The following is an 18,248-nucleotide window of genomic DNA, read 5'->3' as shown; positions in this document are numbered from 1 at the left end:
AGGATCCCAAATAACGCCTAGCTCAACATGCTTTTTTCTTAATGTTCTTCTTCTTTAAAACTAATCCAGAAATTCTCTTACCATGTGGTAAATTACACAGTAATGCTTATATTCAATTAAGAGCGATTTACGACATCTCACAGAAGACCCGTGTGCCTGAAGCAACAGATGAGTTTTAAAGTGACCAAAACTAGCAAAATTCATGTGTGGGAAGCTCCTGTACACAGACCAAGAAATAAATGCAGTCTAAACACATACTTAATGGAAACAACCCTCTTACAGACAAAAAGATGAATCCAAGTATGTAATTTAGTCTTAAAAGTTTAAGGAGGTTTTCCTGGAATAGTCATCATCCTCCAAAATCTGAGAGTCCACGGGAAGATGCTGTAGTGCTCCATTCTGAGAGAAGGATAAATGCACCTACTTAAATCACACACATATTTGATTCACAAGGCCACCCACCATTCTGTCTTGGGCAACAGTCAAGCTACCAGTAAGCTATTTCACAGATTATTCTATTTATACCAAGGTAAAAGATGAGTAATTCTGCTGGAGTCTGAAAGGCTTTCAGCCCACACCAGTTTTGTGCAGTTGGAGCGTGGTCCAGAGAGGTATCTAAGTCCTACCACCACTTTTACACTGTTTCTATGTATTTTTGCCAAGTAATACAATTGCAATTAACAAGCACCCTATGTGCTACATTTTATTACTATTTTATGACTATTTGAAAAGAAGCTGTAATTGTAACAAGGATAAATCCATTGGAAGAGAGCTATGTGCTGTCTAGTTTTGTAAAGAGGTTGTACAAGATGTCTCAAGATCCTGGCACATAAAATTAATGAAATTTGGAGTTTGTTTGGGTTTTTTTTGTGTGTGTGTGGTTTTTTTGTTTGGTTGTTTGTTTTAATAACACAGTTGTGTTCAATTCCAGTGAGGTATTACCCATCATTTCTAAGCAGTAAGAAAACACTTAGTGACTTAACTTATAAACTACCCTAAACCAGCAGTGCTAACTGAGACTCACAACAAGTAGGAATTCAAGAAATCAATGCTTTTCGGTCCAAGTGCATTTCAGCTTTGCCATGGCAAGAGAAAGATTCTACCCTTTTGACAAGACAAAAGCTTACTTCTTACCAAGCTCTTTCTGAAGATGTTTTGGCCCTGTATTGTTCATATGCAATGGTATAAGGAAGAGTAGGTGGCACTGGCAGGTCAGCTGTGAGAGACGTTAGAGCCTCGCGCGACGCTCCAGAGGGCTCTGAGGCGCCCGCAGCGTTCAACTTGAGCCCCGTGGCCGCGAGGAGATCTTCTTCCTCTTGCTCTGCTGCTGAACCAGGCTCTCACTCAGCTCTTCTCGCAACCTCAAAGTTACGGTCACCAAGACTGGTGTAAGATGCTGTTCGGTATTCATAGATGTGACCTCCCACTGCATGATTGGCAGCAAAGAAGTTTAAGAATTATCATGCGAGCTGGAGCTTCCACTGGAGACTTACTGATGTGTCCGAGGAAGGAAAAAAAGGACAGAAATAAAGCGGAGGTTCCATTTAGAGGAAGAAAACGTACTAAAGGTGAAATAGTGGCCCTGCTGAATCCAGTAAAAATCTTGACCGTCATTGTACTCTCTACGCTAAGGGTTGATATCCCCTGTCATAAGAAGGAAAGCAGTACTCCTCTAGATTTATTTGGAATTTGCTGCTAGTTTAAGCACGTAATAAACGCAGACTAACAGCTCAGAGTGGTTTTTAGTGCCTACAAGCAACTAAAAACCAACTCTGCTTCCCTTACTCAAGTATAAATGCAAGACTGCTGGTTTTATTAAAATATCAAAAGCTGAATGTCATGCTGAGTTACCCATCTACTGTTTGTCTTTTCAGGGTGTTACATATTCAACTTGTGACTCATCCACTCTACTGCCAAAAAAACGCAATGTGGATTTTATTTTAAAAAAAGTTACCCTGCGTTCTTTATCTTCTACATGAAAATGGGTATTCCCAAAAGAAACATTCATTCTTGTAGTCTACACAAGCCACGTTCAGCTCCAGAGTCTGAAACCAACACTGTGGAACAGGCTTCCAAGTTTTATTCTAGGTTCCCACAAGAAGGTGCACACTCAGTTTAGCTTCTTATGCTCCTCAGGCCAGGGGGAGGCTGAGGGAGGAGAGGGCCTCTTCTGTACCGTTCCCCCAGGGTTCACACTATGGTATGTATTTTTCCTTTTCTAAGACACCAGTTACAGAACGAAGCAAACGCTAGCATTGACCAAGACATCAAACCAGGTAACAAACTACCACCAAGTTCCCCTGCTTCTTTCCAGCTGACCCTCCATGTAAGAGCAAAGCACAGTCTTGTTCAGAGTATGTGGTGCAATGTTAGGAATTAAAAACTATCCAAACTGCTCTAACAAAGCTAGATACTGGGCAAAAATAACAAAAACCAGAGCAGTCTGGTTTTGTTTTAGAAAGTATTCTAGCTCAAAACTCCTTTGTCCCCATAACCAGGAGAAGCCTTGTGCCCTGTGATGAATACCTGTGTTAAGATACTGCCCTGAATAAGAAAATACAGCAATATCAAGATGTTTATCTTCAATAGGAATGGTAAAAAAAGCTGGAAAGACACAATGGAAACTGGTTTGTTTTAAGCTGATTTTGCACAAAATGCAAGTGAAAGGAGTTTTAAAAACTTTGAATTGTTTCTTGGTTTATCATCCATCACAGAAGTAAAATGTTATCTGCCTTCACTGAGAACTGCTTAAACCACCGGTCTTCCACGAGGTTTTATGGTGTAGGGAAGGAGAGACTGACAGAAACCACCATCTCCTAGTTTCCAGTTGACTCCAGCAGAGACAATCAAAGATATTTTAACTCCTTTCTTGATTTCCTATAGAGTCAGATGGTGCAACTGCTACAGGAATGTCCTGTAATGGCAAGTGCAATCTCACAAAGGTTCTTCCTAAATCTTTTGAAATATGTAGTTTACAAAAATCTTACAAATGCCTATGAAAAACCCTTCAAGAACTTACCAGTGTGCTCTCTGCTCGCTACAGCACAGAGTAGCAAAACTTGGGACAATTCCCCACTCCACCTCATTAGACGTGCCTTTCTATATGTTTTCCAACAAGCACAAAGGAAGAGCACGTTCTCAGAGATGAAGAACTATGAAGGGGAAAAGGAAAGGGAAGTGATTAACAAACAGAAGTGGATTTGCATCTAGTTTGGGTTCTTACCTACATGGCAGATTTTGTCATCCCTCGATGGGTAGATTAGTGAGAACTAGATTTCAAACTAACATACTTAAGGTTTTGTTAAAATAAGATAATCACTATTGAAATATTTCTGAAGTAACCATTTGAGAGCAATTAGGACAGTTCTTGGGGTATCTAATCTCAGCATCACTAAAAGATAATCTAATCATCAGAAGGATCATCATGAGAAAATTCAGCAGCAGCAGTAGCATGAATGGAAAGGTGCTTTCCTGAAGTTCAGCCTGTTGAACCTGAACAATCCAACTCACCAAGATGACCCTGAAACTTGGGGTTAGCCACATATTTCATAATATAATGTTCTCTTCTGACATCCAATTCATTCATGAACGTACTGAGCAAAAGCAACACCAGAATAAACTCCTGTCAGATACCAGTCTTTGCCCTCTCACTTTGGTAACCTGATGACTACTGCCTAGTGGAGTGTTTTGGCCAATTCTAACACTCCACAACTGTGATTTAATCTAGATCACAATTCCTGGAATTGTTTACGGCAGCTGCATAGCAGAATAGCACAAAAATCTTACTAAACTTTAAATTACATTCACCACTGTTCACTTACACACCGAGCCAGCCACAGTAATGAAGGAAATCAGATCAGTTTGATATTGTTTGTCCTTGACAAATACAGACTATGTTTTGTTCTGTTTTATTACTGCACAGTAGGGAGGAGATTTCCAAGAAACTCTCTCCACTAGCTTTATGTACTTAACTGTACCTTCTGCTACTTCTCCTTGTACAATAGTAGACCTTGATAAAAAAGCTTAGCATTCTGTCCTTGTACCACAGAAGAAAGGTAAAGTCACGCATATTTAGAAGATCAGGGCTAATGGAATATTATGATCAAAGTTAGCTTCCGTCCTTTTGTTGCTCATATAGATTTTTTTTTTTTAAAGTTTTTAAACATTACTCAAATCTAATCACTTTAGACGTCAAAAAGAAATGGAACAATATTTAGCAGTGCTGTGAGACAGAAAAATATCCCTTCAGTCAATGCAAATTGTAACAATTTACAGATTGTTTCATTACATTCTTTTAGGTATGTTGTTATAAACTCCATGGAATTATCTATGCAAGTATTTCCCAGATTTTTAAATTAACCTTCACAAAAGCAGGTAAAGAATTCCTTGTTTCATATCTGTAAGATTAGTCATACTACTTTTATTTAAAATACCAGGTTAAAAAAAAAAATACATTTGCAATAGATATTTTACTGGTTGAAAAAATATTAAACCCTACCCATCACAAATGGTTAATTAAGGTGAACATATATTATCATGAGGGATACAAACTGGAGATACCACCAGTTTATTTACATATACATTTAGGGAAAACAAGGTAAGTGAATTATTCAAAGTTCAGGTTGAAGTTTTCAATCTGCATAAACATTTCCTATACATTAGAAAATGCGGCGCATAAGAAATAGTGTTTGCAGTTGAAAGTACTGATGTGGGTCTTACAGTTCTAGGGTCTTAACTAAACTGGAAGAGAAAGTCCAGTACCAATAAAAGAAAAACAGCCAATCAAAAATCTTCATCTCTGCTGTATATTACTCCTTTAATAATGAAAACCACCATCAGACAGGGTACACAGAAAATCTACCAAAGAAATTACACTAATAATGGAGTTAATGAATTGTATATTAAATATCTACAAACATCCTCAGGGTATAACTATAGTACAAACCAACATGCTCTAGAAGAGACTAAAGGCTTTTACTTGAACGTACTGTTTGTTACCTCCCTTGTGCCCTTCCTTAACTTTAATGAAAACAAATCTAGGTCCATTAACAAAAGCCCTTTGAGCACTCCAAATAGAAAATATATAAACTGAAAATTACCTGTTGATACGTAATTCCACAGAGTGCTAACATGTCTTTGCATGCATTACTCTCACCTGTTCAGCTTGGCTGGGTGGCTAAGACATTAACTACTTAATTTAATTTGATATAATTATTAAAACATTATTTTATCTCCTCATAGCAATTTTGCCTTCTTTATGTGTCTTTTTCCAGGAATGGAACAGTCTTTTGTTGCTGATATTTTGAGCTAGCTAAAGTAAGGAAAACAGTTTTGTTTAAATATCAGAAATGTGTTTCAGAATAAGGACAAGAAATAAGAAATAAAACATGATACCTAACATATTTGGCCAATAAAGCCCACCTGCGTTGTGCTACACTTGTTTTCAGATGACCTCAAATCTAGAGATAGGTCCACTGGAAGTCTGCAAGAGTCCTGCAAAGAGAACAAACCAACTTGGGATATAGTACATGTGAAAACATTTCTCAGAAATTATCACTTACTTCTTTTCTTTGATCTTTTACTAGAACGTTTTAACCTGTTATAAGAATGTATTTGTCAGTTTCAGTGAGCTGAACTGGGCTTTTGACAACATACTTCAAATGTTGTGTCTGACTTTGAAAAAGACAGGGATTTTAGGTAGGGAGAAATAACTTCTATAAAACTAGCTACCACAGCCAGAGAAAAGAGGTCTGCTTTTAAGGACAGAAGAAAGAACTATGTGCCAGAAAAATTTTCAACTTTTTACACTACACTAACCACTCTAATAAAGGATATCTTCCTACAAACCTTGTTCTGTTTATATTCTGAGCACCCTATATCTGTAACATAATATAGGTGCGTGTAAACTTTGCACTCAGCAGAAGTGCTGGTTCAGGAGGTTTGCAGAAAAGAGCATCCCAGCGTGGAGCGGGGAGCTGAGGGCACCCCTGGGACAGGCGCAGGATTCGCGCAGGGACAAACACTGGGCTGCAACCCCTCAGCAGCAGCGCGCTGACCTGCACTCCTCCAAAGGACACTCCTCACCTCTACTCACCTCCGGCAGACTAATAGCCAGGAGGTCCTCACCAGCCTCCCACCAGCGCCCAGCCTGGCCGGTGGGTGGCAATGACAGGAGGCCTGAGGAGAGTCTGGGTGTTCTCTGTCAGAAGAGGAGAAAAGCCCCCTTCGATCCCGAGAGTAGCTACTACTGAATTTGCAGCAGTACAGATTTATATTTTAATCCCAAAGTTTCAGACAATATGACGCAGCCATCTTAGCCTTTTTGCTCCAGCCCTCTGCAAACCCTGAACTGATTGCCTTCCAAAGCTCTGCAGGCTTTGCTGCCACTTCTGTTAGTCGTTGTCTCGTGCTGCATAACCACCTCTGCCAGAAGCTGCTGAAGTGCTATCACAGGTGTGTTCCACTGCAACTACTGAATTAAAGCATTAAATATCATGTGAAACACTCTATAGAGACTGCTTTCAACTGTACGCATCTTGATTATATCGAATGGAGAAGTGGTTAATAAGCCACAAAAGGATTTGGTTTTGTTTCCCCCCACTCCCCCCGCCCAGGCTGTAGATGTTGCATTCTAGACCTATTCCACCTACTTAGGGCTGAAACGTATTCATACTACATTTCACCTGTTACAGGCAATATGGAATGCATTTTAAAGTTTGCTCAGTTGCAAATTAAACAGGAAAACTGATCGTCCAAGAAAATACTTTGTTCAGTTACTACAAGAAGATTATATCATGTGCATAGCTGTCCATCAGTATCTAGGAAAGGTTATAAATGGAGGAAGCCTTTCAAGAATGGCCATGGTTTACTTTTTCATCATAAATTCAAACCACAACAGAAAAATGTAGAAGTCCTTGTTTAGACATGAGATCTACTGCATTACTTTCATGGATGTGTTCACATTCAGATGGAGTAAGGGAGAGGCGCTTTAACACAGCAGAACTGTTACAGGGTAATTACAACTGAATTACAAATTCAGTGTCAGAAACACAAAAGGTAGCATTGTGATGCAGCCCCAATGTCCTGAATCATTAAGGATAAAAAGATGAAGTGTATCATTAATGTTTCACAGTGGCCTTACATGCAGAGTTTTGTGGTTTTGACAGACTTTGGGTTTTTAACTGCTGGTTGCAAAGCTACTTTTAGTCAAACAGGTGTATTAACAGTAACTATAATGAATATAATCAATGAATGCTGCAGGCCTTATATCTGGTGTAAGCTTAGAACACCTTATTTTCCAAAACTATGTTCAGATATCTTGCCACTGGCATTTCTGTGTGATACATTTGATTATTTACCTGTCACTCTACACAAACATGGAGGCAGGTTATTAAGCACATGTGTAATTGTGCAAAGCGTGATCTGAATCATATTGTACACTGCACCTCCGTGTTAGCAAGACATACATCATCCTTTAAGGTAATACCTTAAAGGGAACATAGGGAACATTTGATGTAGTTCTCATGATCGTATTATAATAAATGTAACTTAAAAGCAACTGTATTTCAAAAGAAATTATCCAAAATTGCTAATTGGATGTACAGAGTAAAAAGAAATTGTTTGAAGCGATTCATCAGACTTGTTTTGTTCTTCTTAATACCAGACATCTATAGAATGTGTAAAAATGACTAAAGATGCTGCTAGGCAGAAACAAATGTTTTGTGAACAAAAATAGTTATGAAGTGAACTTTGTTAGAGATCTGAGGCAATGATTTGCCTTTCTAAAAGTTAGCTAAAAACACCCAGGAGCACCATTCCCTCAAAGCAACGTTGATTCATTGGAGAGTCAGAATAGGAAAAAAAATAAATACTTCAACAGATCTAACTCATTACAAAATCACTAATGGTTCATTTCCCATTGCTGTAAGTGATATGCTGGCATCCACCATTTCTGCTATTTCATCCATCAACAAATTATTAATGGCTGCATTTTTTCTTGAGGAAAACAAACATGTCTCACACACAGAAAATGTGCTTGATAACATAGCTGATGCACTACTTAATCTGCTAAACATTATCACTGGTAAAGAGCTTTCAAAAGATTGAACAACTACAGTTTATCCCTGGGTACACCAACAATGGCCGCCACCACCGCGCCATAAATGACCCACAGAAAGCGTTTCAGGGACTGAGCCTTATATAAGCACAGTGAAAAAGTAAAAAAGCACAGGAGCCACAAATGCCTTGTCAAGACAAAGCCACGGTTCACCCCTGGCTCCTGAAGGCATGTCTCCAGTGCTGCCTGTCCTGGGTTGAGTGAGTGGTGGGGTTTTTTGGTGGCAGGGGAGGGGGCTATCGGGGCAGCCCGCTGTGAGAAGCTTCTCGAAGCTCCCCCAGCTCCAAGTCAGCTCCACTTCTGTTTGGGAAATTGAGCCAATCGGCTGCGCCTCTGCGATAACGTATTTAAGAAGGGGCGTGGTGAGGAGGAGTCAGACTTGTGAGGAGGAGTTGTGGCAGCTGCGTGAACACCAAGGTCAGTGGAGGAACGGAGGAAGAAAGGAGGGGGGAGGTGTGCCAGAGCAGAGACCCCCCTGTATCCTGTGGTGAGACGGCAGGGCAGCCCCCCCTGCCACCCATGAAGATCTACGGTGGAGCAGACACTGATTTATGGCCTGTGTTTTTTGCCTGGTTGATCAAGGTGCTGTGCCCAAAGAAGGCCGGGGTCTCATGGGAAAAGGTAGCCCCTGCTGTTGTAGTTCAGCACTGGGAGGATTGCAGCATGGGGGGGGGGGTGTCCCACGCCGCAGCAGCTCAGGAAGGGCTGCAGCCGTGGGAGGGAATCCAGTTGGAGAAAGTTGGTGACGCACACCAGAGCAGTGTGGGGAATGCTGTGGCCCGTGGGAGGGACTCATGTTGAAGAAAGTTTGTGGAGGACTGTCTCCTGTGAGAGGGGGACCACGCTGGAGCAGGAGGAACAAGTTCCAGAAGCTCCCCCCACTGAAGATGGAAGAAGAGGCAGCACTGACTGCACCCCCCATTCCCTGCCCCTGCGCCGCTGTGGGGAGGAGGTAGATATCGGGAGCAGAGCTGAGCCCGGGAAGAAGGGAGGGGTGGGGGGGAAGGTGTTCTCAAGATGCAGCAATGCTTCTCACTGTCCCACTCTGTTAAGTGTTGTGTCTATAATAAATGTATGTTTTTTCTTCCCCTAACGAGTTTGCCTTTTGCCTGTGACCATAATGGGTGATTTGCCATTCCTGGTCCTATCTCGAACCCCAAGCCTGGCTCTCTGTCCCTTCTCATTGCCAGAAGGGAGAGAGAGCAGCTGCGTGGTGTTTGGCTGCCGACCAGGCTCAAACCACGACACTGCCCCAGTCCAGGGCCACAGCTCCCAACCTCCTCCTTGTCCCACACAACTGCCACCATTTTGCAGCCAGCGCTGAGCTTTGTGCTGTCCCGGCCACAGCAGGGACATCCCCAGGAGGGATGGCGGCGGCCACCGCCTCACACAGCTCAGGTGCCCCGGCAGCCCTGAGCACATGGCTCCCACCCAGGTCTCTACGCCAGCTTCTTCTCTCACTGCCTCTCCTACCACCACCCCCTGGGCCTCAGCCATTCCTGACACCACAGCAGCACCTGTGCAGGGCTGTTGGCTTCCCCCACCTGCCGCTGCTAGGCTACAGCACACTGTGGGGCCTGGAGCTGGATCCCCTCTCTGGGTGCTGGGAGGGAAGGGGGAAGAGCCTGGCTGCCCCTTGGCTGTTTCACATGTGCTGGAAGTGTACTCTCCCCAGCTCTTTTCCATGTTATTTTATGGTAACAGGAAATTATTTTGGTCTCCCTCTCCCATGAACTGGATCCAAGTCTCAGACCTCCCTGGCAGTTTTACTCTCTCCTTCTCCCATGTACCCCTCTGCCACTTCATTCTCCTCCTGTTTCTGTGGGCCCTGCTCCTGCCATCCTGTATGACAGCAGAGTTGGTTTGCTGCCACGCAGGATTACCAGCAAGACTCCCACAGAGGGTTAAGGAGGACTCTAAATCCATTTGGTACTTCTTAGCAGCTATGCTACAGCAGTTCAATTTGATGAGTGATGACTACCCCTGCTTCCTGTTCTCTTTTTCTCTGATCCCATTTCTCTTTTTCTTTCTCCGTAGTCAAATCTCAATGGCCAGGTAGCATGTCGGAGGCAAAGACTGGACTTAAATACCTGTCTGCCCTGTGAGGCAGCGGCACCACGGCCAAGCAGCCATCCTGCATGTCCATGCTGCCTGGGCACAGGCAACTTTCCAGCAGCAGCAGCACCCCAAGACTCAGTCAAGGGGTGCTGATGGTACCCAAAGCCATCCATTTTTGTGCTTTGCTCCAGCAGCTCCAAGCCTCATGCCAAGCCCTGGTGCTCTGGCACTCACTCCCAGACAAGAAACCAGCATCCACCTCAACCTCTGCTGCACTCGCCGCGCCCCTGCTGTTATGTACATACCTGCCTGAGCACGCGGGGCCAGGACTGGAGTGCTGCCTTTTGGGTTTCTCACTGTCACTGCTCTTGAGGAACAGAGTCTAGAGCACAGAAATTAAAGTTTGGGGTTTTGTTGTTGTTGGTTTGTGTTTTGGGTTTTGTTTTTTTTTTACAACAATCAGCTCCTTGTCATTGAGAGGCTTTTCTGGTTGAGTAACTGCTGCTTCTCCATGATTTCCTTTTGTTGTCATGAGTTAAATGCCTTCCTACTTCCAGCAGCCTGACCCTATCCTCTGCAGTGCCTGGTACACTCTCCACCCAAAGACATCCGTGAAGAGTGGAGAAATTTTCTGTTGAAAAATAATTGTTTGGTTAATTTAACTCCAGAATGGCTACATATTATGTCATATTATCTTTAACGAAATTTTTCATAGAAAAAGGGCAATATGAATTATTATTATTATTATTATTATTAAATATTTAAGACTAGAACCTTAAAGCTCACAACAAGCAGCTCTGAGAATTTTCAAGTTAGTCAAGTGAATACTTTCTGTAAGACAATTATATTAATATACCTCCAGGAACTACTTTCCTTCTTTCTGAGGATGTTTAACAGAAGGAATAAGAATCAGCACAACAGTAATTAAATATTTCTATTTATTTTTTTCATTAACACCGTATTTCCTTCCCCACCAATGAATAATATACTCACTCATAAGACATTTATTGAAGAGCTATCAAAATATGGTGCTATTGAATCTGTTGCTTCTTTTGGAAGACCATCTGCTTAAGTATTATTCAGAAACATCACTGCTGCCTACAGAACAATGAACCTTTTTTCGCCAACCGAAATATCCATAATGGATCCAAGGCACATAACATTGTATTAATTTTACGAACCAGTTTTAACCTAGTACTCAGAACAGAAATATACTCCATCAAAAGGTGTAAGAATTATTATTTGAAGAGAAAGTTTGGAACAGTAAGGGCAGATTAAGCTATTGCCAGAAGGTGAATTATTCTGCTGGTGAAGATCAGAGTTTTGCTTTCTTCTGAAAGAAGCTGGCAATAGCATTTATACATTCATCAGATAACCACCTCTCCCTCAGGACTTCACACTCTTTATTGTTGACTGCATGGAGCTTCTCCTTTTCCACACTTCGTAACAGTTGCTTTGACACTGTCAAGGACTGGAGGAGAAAGACAGGTACATTAGGAAGTTATGCTTTCTATACCCTCATTTAATGTTTCAGAAAACAGCACAATTAATACAACTCTGAATTTGTGTGTCAACATCGTACTTTTTAGCTTTTAGTTAACCTTTTTGCTGGAAGTAAATATTGCATTTAATTACTAAGTCTGCTAATAGGGTGGAGGAGGTTCATAGAAAGCGAAACAGCAGTCCACTAAGTGCTTGCAATCAGAGTAGATGGGGATAAAAAGCGAAACCTGTTCAACTGTCTGCAGTGCCAAACGCAACCTACGTTATCAGCAGTTGGCACGAGCGTCTCCTCTTGTCCGATGTAACAGAATACCATTGTGTCTCAAGTAGTTTTGCAACACCTAAACTGGTGAGCAGGATCACTGAATTCAGCAAAAAGTAAAGCCACCCAGCATCAACTTGAGCACCCACAGTGCACACAGTACAATTAATACTGTAGAACCAGTGGTAAGGCTCATAAACCTAAAGTACTGCCAAAGTAAAAATCTAAGAGAAGGCATCCAAGGCACACACATAGAGACTGCAGGTGGATTAATTAATTTTTAAGGTTTTTCAGCCACTGAATCTCTGTGTACAGTTCACTATCTTGGATTCAGCCTGGGTAGAAGAGAGGTACCCATTTCCCAGCATCAGAAGGATATGAACAGATCTGTGCTTGAAGGAAGATATATTAAGTCTTGTTATTTCAATTAAGGATGAAGTGAAACCAAGTAACAGGATAGGTTTTGGTAGGTGTATTGGGAATGCTACAGGCTTACAAGGTGGAGAAAGATCTAAAATACTGACATTTTTTGGGAGGGTTGCATAAGCTTCTAATCTTGCCCAAACTTCCTTCTGAAAAGTGCTGTCAGGGAAGACTTCAGTCACAAGTCCCCAGGCGCAGGCTTCTGCTGCAGTCAGCTTTTTATTGAAAAGCAAAATCTCATTTGCCTATATAAAGAAAAGCAGAAAGCGTGATTCAATAAGACACAAGACTTGAGTAATATGACAGGAAAGGTATAAGCTTCCAAGTCACATTTATTTTACTCTTGCTCATTAATGCCTGCCCTCTAAAGAACACAGAATCACAGAACAGATGAAGCTGGAAGGGACTTCCAGATACTGTGTAGTTCCGACACTCTGCTCAAGCAGTGTCATCTGGAGCAGGCTGCCCAGGACTGTGCCCTGTTGGGTTTTGAGTATCTCCAAGGATAAAGACACTTCTCCAAGTATGAAGACTTGGAGAAGCATCTCTGCACAACCTGTTCCCATGTGTCACCACCCTCACTATAAAGTTATTTTTTTACATTCAGATGGAATTTCCTGTGTTTCAATTTGTATCTCCTTGTCTTGTCACTGGGCACCACTGACAAGAACCTGTCTCCATCATGTTTACACTCTCCCATCAGGTATATCAGCAGTCCCAGCTCTCTCAGCCTTTTCTCATATGTTGTACGCTCCAGAGCCTTTATCAACTTTGTGGCTCTTTGCTGGGCCTGCTCCAATATGTCCACGTCTCTCTTAGCCAGAACCCAGACCCGAACACAGCATTCCAGCTGTGGTCTCACCAGCCTTGAGCAGAGAGGAAGAATCACCTCCCACAACCTCCTGGCAACGCTCTGTCTAACGCCAGCCAGGACAGCGTTGGCATTCTTTGCTGCAAGGGTGCGTTGCTGGCTCATGGGCCACTTTGTTGTCCACCATGATGCACAGGTCCTTCTCTGCAAAGCTGCTTCCCAGCCAGCAAGCCCCCTGCATGCACTGATGTGTGGGATTATTTCTTCCCAGGTAAAGGACTTTGCCTTTTCCTTTGCTGAAGTCTATGAGATTCTCCAATTCTCCAGCCTGTCCAGCTCCCTTTGAATGGCAATGCATCCCATGCATCAATCATTCCTCTCAGTTTTGTATCATCTGCTGAAGGTGTACTCAGTCCCATCACCCAAGCCATAGTGAAGAGCTCAAATAAGTATTAGACCCAGTATCAACCCCTGGGCTACACCACTAGTGAGTGGCCTCCAGCTCCTACTGTTCACTCAAAGCCTGCATGTCTTTTTGAGCAGAGCTCCAAGGTTGGTCACCTGAAATTACCTCATCATAAATGTGTTAGCTTCCTGCAGTGGCTCCCAGATTTCTAGAACATATACCAGTAGGCTGTATCACACTGAACAGCCTACCCTTGATACCTGAATGTTTATGAAGTGCTTGCACTACTCCTTACAGATTTAAACCCTGCTCAACAAAAATACATTATATTAACACAGGCAGTAATATCAAATACTTATTTGATACTATCCAGATTTTTTTCTATGGGATATCAAAAGAAGTAGAAAGGGAATTATGCTGTTCCAAGAAAAGAAACTTTAGATTCCACTGTCCCTCCTTTTTTTCAGTTATCTAGCTTCCTTATTCCTACAGTGGACAGAGAAAGTAAGAGTATGGACAGAAGACCAATATATATCAGGAAAAAAACAGATAACACAAAAGGTCTGGAGGTACACACATAAATGGATTGCTTCATGTCCACAATTGGAGCAATGGCTGAATAAAAGTTTCCCACAGGGTTGGCAGAAGCCCTTCAACCCTTGCTCCCTTGACTGATAAAGGCAGCCAACCAAGACATTTCTTACAACTGCTCTTATTTCCTTTCTTTAACCCTTCTTTACATCATTCCCTCCCACTGCTGGAAGAAAGATACAACCTTCTGCCATATAGAAATTGTCTCAAGAAGGTAGAGGAAGCCAGGAGAAAGAAAACCTTCATCAGTATAACAGTATGGCTTTAGAAGTGGTCCCTACTCTGTTACGGTGCCTGTGCTGACACTGTCATTACACTTCTTGATCTTTGGAGCAAAAGATATGAACAGAAGCTTCCTTTGAGGACTCCTGCTGTGACTGTGCCTGCTCTTACAATTGAAAGATACCAACACACAAAGGTCAGATGATCCCACATACAGTGCAGACATTCTTACCTTGGCAAAGCCCATAATTTTGGGAAACAGGTAAGAGGAACATCCTTCTGGGCTCTGTCCAAGTTGACTAAATGGGCTGTGAAATGTAGCCTAGGGAAAAAAAAAAAAAAACAAAAACAACAACAAAAAACAAATAAAACAAAGAAAAACAACAACAACAAAAAAAGGACAAACCAAAGCAAACCTCACAACAGAACACAGGACTAAGGCACTAGGATTTAGTTTTCATTTTAAAGCTTTTACTGTGACAGAGTACACCAGAAATACATCTGAACTGTTACCATAATAGGCTTTAAACACCATGTGGTAACTCTGCTTCATCTTCTCAATGCACCCAAGAGCTAACTTTGCCTGTATAATTCAATTCGCTTATAACAACCCCATTGATGAAGTTACTTTATTTGAACACAGTACTTAGAGAAACTAATTTGCATGTGCCAAATCTTTACAGAAAGGATGTTCGTACACATCTGCTCCAAAAGTTATTAAATATATTGCCCAAGTAACTCAGGAGGTAAATACCATTTTGCTTTCTGAACGCACACTGAGTTTATTCTACTCCTGAAAAATTCAATTCACTGAATCTTCTTTCCTCAAATTTTATGCAAATATAAAAAGAACCTGTAGCAAAAGTGAACCATGGGATCATATAAAACAATACCCTAACTGCACATTAGAACTGAACCACAGAACTTTATGTTTTGACAACTCATGTCAACTTTAAGCAAGGAAGACAAAATGCTTGCCTTTATCTTCATTTAAAAATATGAACCAACATGCAAAGAGTGCAGAAGTTGCCAACGCGGCTTTCAGTGTAACAGAAGGTAACCATCTCTTATTGTCCAACAGATGGCCATACAGTAAGAGAAATCAATAGACTTCCTAGCAAGAAAGTGACATTTATATCATTGTAAGAAAAGACTAAACAACAGCTGCCAGGATACAGGCTAGCATCAGTCATGCTTAAGCAAGAGGAGATTAACTATACCAGGGGTACAAACTGGTGCCCCAAGAACTAGAGCAAAATGCAGTGCAGGAGGCAACGTTAACTGACTTCCCAAAATGCTGATCTGTTGTCAGACTGGGCTGTGCAGTGTCCCGTAAAAGTGGCTGGTAATGATCTGCTCTAGGGATACCTGGCTGAGAATAAAATCAAATCCTGGGCATAGCAAAGCTGGCCACTTCTGGAGTAGGCAGTCAATGCCTAAGCACTCCAACCAAGCTACTGGAGAATGTGAAATCAAGTAATAATTTGGCTGAAAATGACCATACTGCATGGGAGTTCACAATCCTGGAAAGGGAAGAACAGAGAACAACCACCTTTGAGAAGGCTTCTGTTAACTTGAAGAGGACTAACTTAAGTGAAAGGCTAATTTAGACCTTACAGAAATCCTCAAGGAACTGTTACCAAGAGCACAAGCAAAAGTTGTTCCAGTGCAGGTAGGAAGGTACTAACAGATTGTCTGAGCTAAATCATGAGCTTGGCACTGACTTTAAATCCAGTACACAAAGTGAAAACTACATCAGACAACTGAGTATGAAACTAATATAAGCATGCAGAGATTAAAAAAATAGAAATGAAAAAATAAAATACATTTACCAATGATACAATATGTATATGACTAGTAAAAGGAAGTTCCAAGTATGATTCTCAAACCATTCAAGAAAGAAGGATAATCGTAACAGGACAAAACACTTATTACTTATTTGGATTAAACTTCAACTAAATCTATACTAACTTATGGCTGTAAGGAGATATTATGCCAAGGGGGGGAAGTGATTAGAATTCAAAATAGTCTTAAAATGGAGAGATACGAGTAAGAAAACACTATTTTAAATGGACAAGTTAAAGTTTGGCAGGAATAACTTGGTATACAGTATATAATAGGAGCAACTGTTTAACTGACAACTCTACAGTAAGGAATGCAGGTGTTACAGCAGATCACAAGTATGTAAATCAAATAACCTTGTGGGATGTCAAACAGAAATACAATCAGCAGAATGTGGAAAAGTTCTTCTGCTCTACTTTGCATCAGTAAGACATGAGCTGGAGCAATGTGTCCAGTTTGCTTGAAAGAGACAGAACAGCTAGGAGTCGTCCAGAGGAATGTGACTGCAGGCCACATGAGCAAAAACTGAATGAATTGCAGCTGTTTAGCTCAAAAAAAGGAACAATGGAGAGAGTGGATGTAAACCTGAGGTATATCTAACAGTCTAAGTACACTGATGGCTAAGCACACTTATGGCTATTGTAAGGGTAGATGAAAATAGGCTGTTCTTTAAATTCAGGAACAAGAAACAATAGGTTCACCCTGCAGCATAAAAAGATCAGATGGGAGGGGATGAAGAGTGAGAATCCAACAATTTTCTAGTAAAAGAAGAGATCTAGGGACTGGAGAAGACTGAATAAATCATGCACATCATACAAGCATGACAGGAGTGACATGGTCCCAGCTGATCCTGTAATGGGGCAAGCTGACTGAGTTGGTCCCTTACAGCTCAATTTTCCCAAGTCTCACAGTGACAAACCCAATCCAGCAGCAGCTTTGAGGAAAAACCTGACACAGTGCTGAAGCAGGAGTCAAAGCTTGCCTAAAATTCAGACTTTGGGTTAAGTTCTGTATCTGTTTAATAACCTTATACAAATGAACAGCAGAGAACATGAAAAATAAGCCATATAATGGGATGCAATGCTGTGCCTCAATATAGTTTTTGGTTATGTATTTGGCAAGTTACCTTAAAAGAAATCTTAAGTTGAATAGATCAAAGCTTTTCCAAAGTTACCTTGGAACACAGGTTAGATAAAATGCCAGTATCTGCACTTCCATTCCATAACAATCTTCTGCTCCCCATCCCACACCTGAAAGGAACCCTACAACCATCATTTCACTTCAGCTACTGTTCACTGTACCCACTGATACAGTAAAGAGTTTCTAAACTGGAGTCAGTAGCTTGGTAACCATAACTACAGGAGGAAAATTCCATGCATGTTAACCACTGGCTGACAAACCCCTGTGCTGGTAATTAATATAGGTGTTCCTTGACATAATATAAGAAGACTTTACATTTGTGTGTTCTTTTCTGTCAGATTACCCCAAACCAAGTAATATTTGCTACATAAAGAGGCTTGAAGACTGCCTTAGGATCAGCTACGTAATGTACTTACTCTGTCCGAAGCATAGACAGTATCACACAGTCCAAGGACTGTTACACAGATTCCAACAGCCGGGCCATTCACCACTGCAATTAGCGGTTTAGGAAAATCAATAAAATGACCCACAAACTCTCTAGAGAGAAGGAAAAACGGAATGTAAGAGACACATCCTAGCCTTTTTCAGCAAATATAAGCAACTTTCAAAACACGCAATTAGATACTCCGTAACAGAAATGATGAGCTAGATTCTATGTAGCATATGGTTTTGACCTCTTCCCAAATGAGTGCTGACAAAGAAAAGAACTATTTGAAATACCTGTATTTCCTTACCACCTAAGAATCAAACATGTACACGTCAGCACAGCTTTCCTAGTTCCTGCAATCAAGTCACGAAAGTGCTGTTCTCTTCAGCTACAGTTACTGGATACAGCTCACTAACAAGAAGTTTCTTGCCCTGCCGGTCCATCTGC

At 41.5% G+C, this 18,248-nt stretch overlaps 1 protein-coding gene across 3 annotated transcripts in view; it reads right to left on the bottom strand.

Annotated features, from left to right (window-relative positions):
- Positions 1-11,098: 11,098 nt before the first annotated feature.
- ECI2 (enoyl-CoA delta isomerase 2) overlaps positions 11,099-18,248 on the bottom strand; it is a 37,613-nt gene continuing 30,463 nt past the window's right edge. For all 3 annotated transcript variants that reach the window (XM_042806852.1, XM_042806854.1, XM_042806853.1), the window contains 4 exons: positions 17,791-17,911; positions 14,625-14,714; positions 12,464-12,607; positions 11,099-11,645 (listed from right to left, as the gene is read on the bottom strand). In XM_042806852.1, the coding sequence (XP_042662786.1) occupies positions 11,490-11,645; positions 12,464-12,607; positions 14,625-14,714; positions 17,791-17,911 (511 nt within the window). In that variant the 3' untranslated portion in view covers positions 11,099-11,489. The remainder of the gene's footprint in view (positions 11,646-12,463; positions 12,608-14,624; positions 14,715-17,790; positions 17,912-18,248) is intronic.

The sequence above is a fragment of the Tyto alba genome, unplaced genomic scaffold, assembly GCF_018691265.1.
Source record: "Tyto alba isolate M040663 unplaced genomic scaffold, T.alba_DEE_v4.0 Super-Scaffold_48, whole genome shotgun sequence".
In the NCBI taxonomy this organism is placed as follows: domain Eukaryota; kingdom Metazoa; phylum Chordata; class Aves; order Strigiformes; family Tytonidae; genus Tyto; species Tyto alba.
Note: the sequence above shows the minus strand (reverse complement) of the source record. Positions and strands in the feature narration are given on the sequence as shown.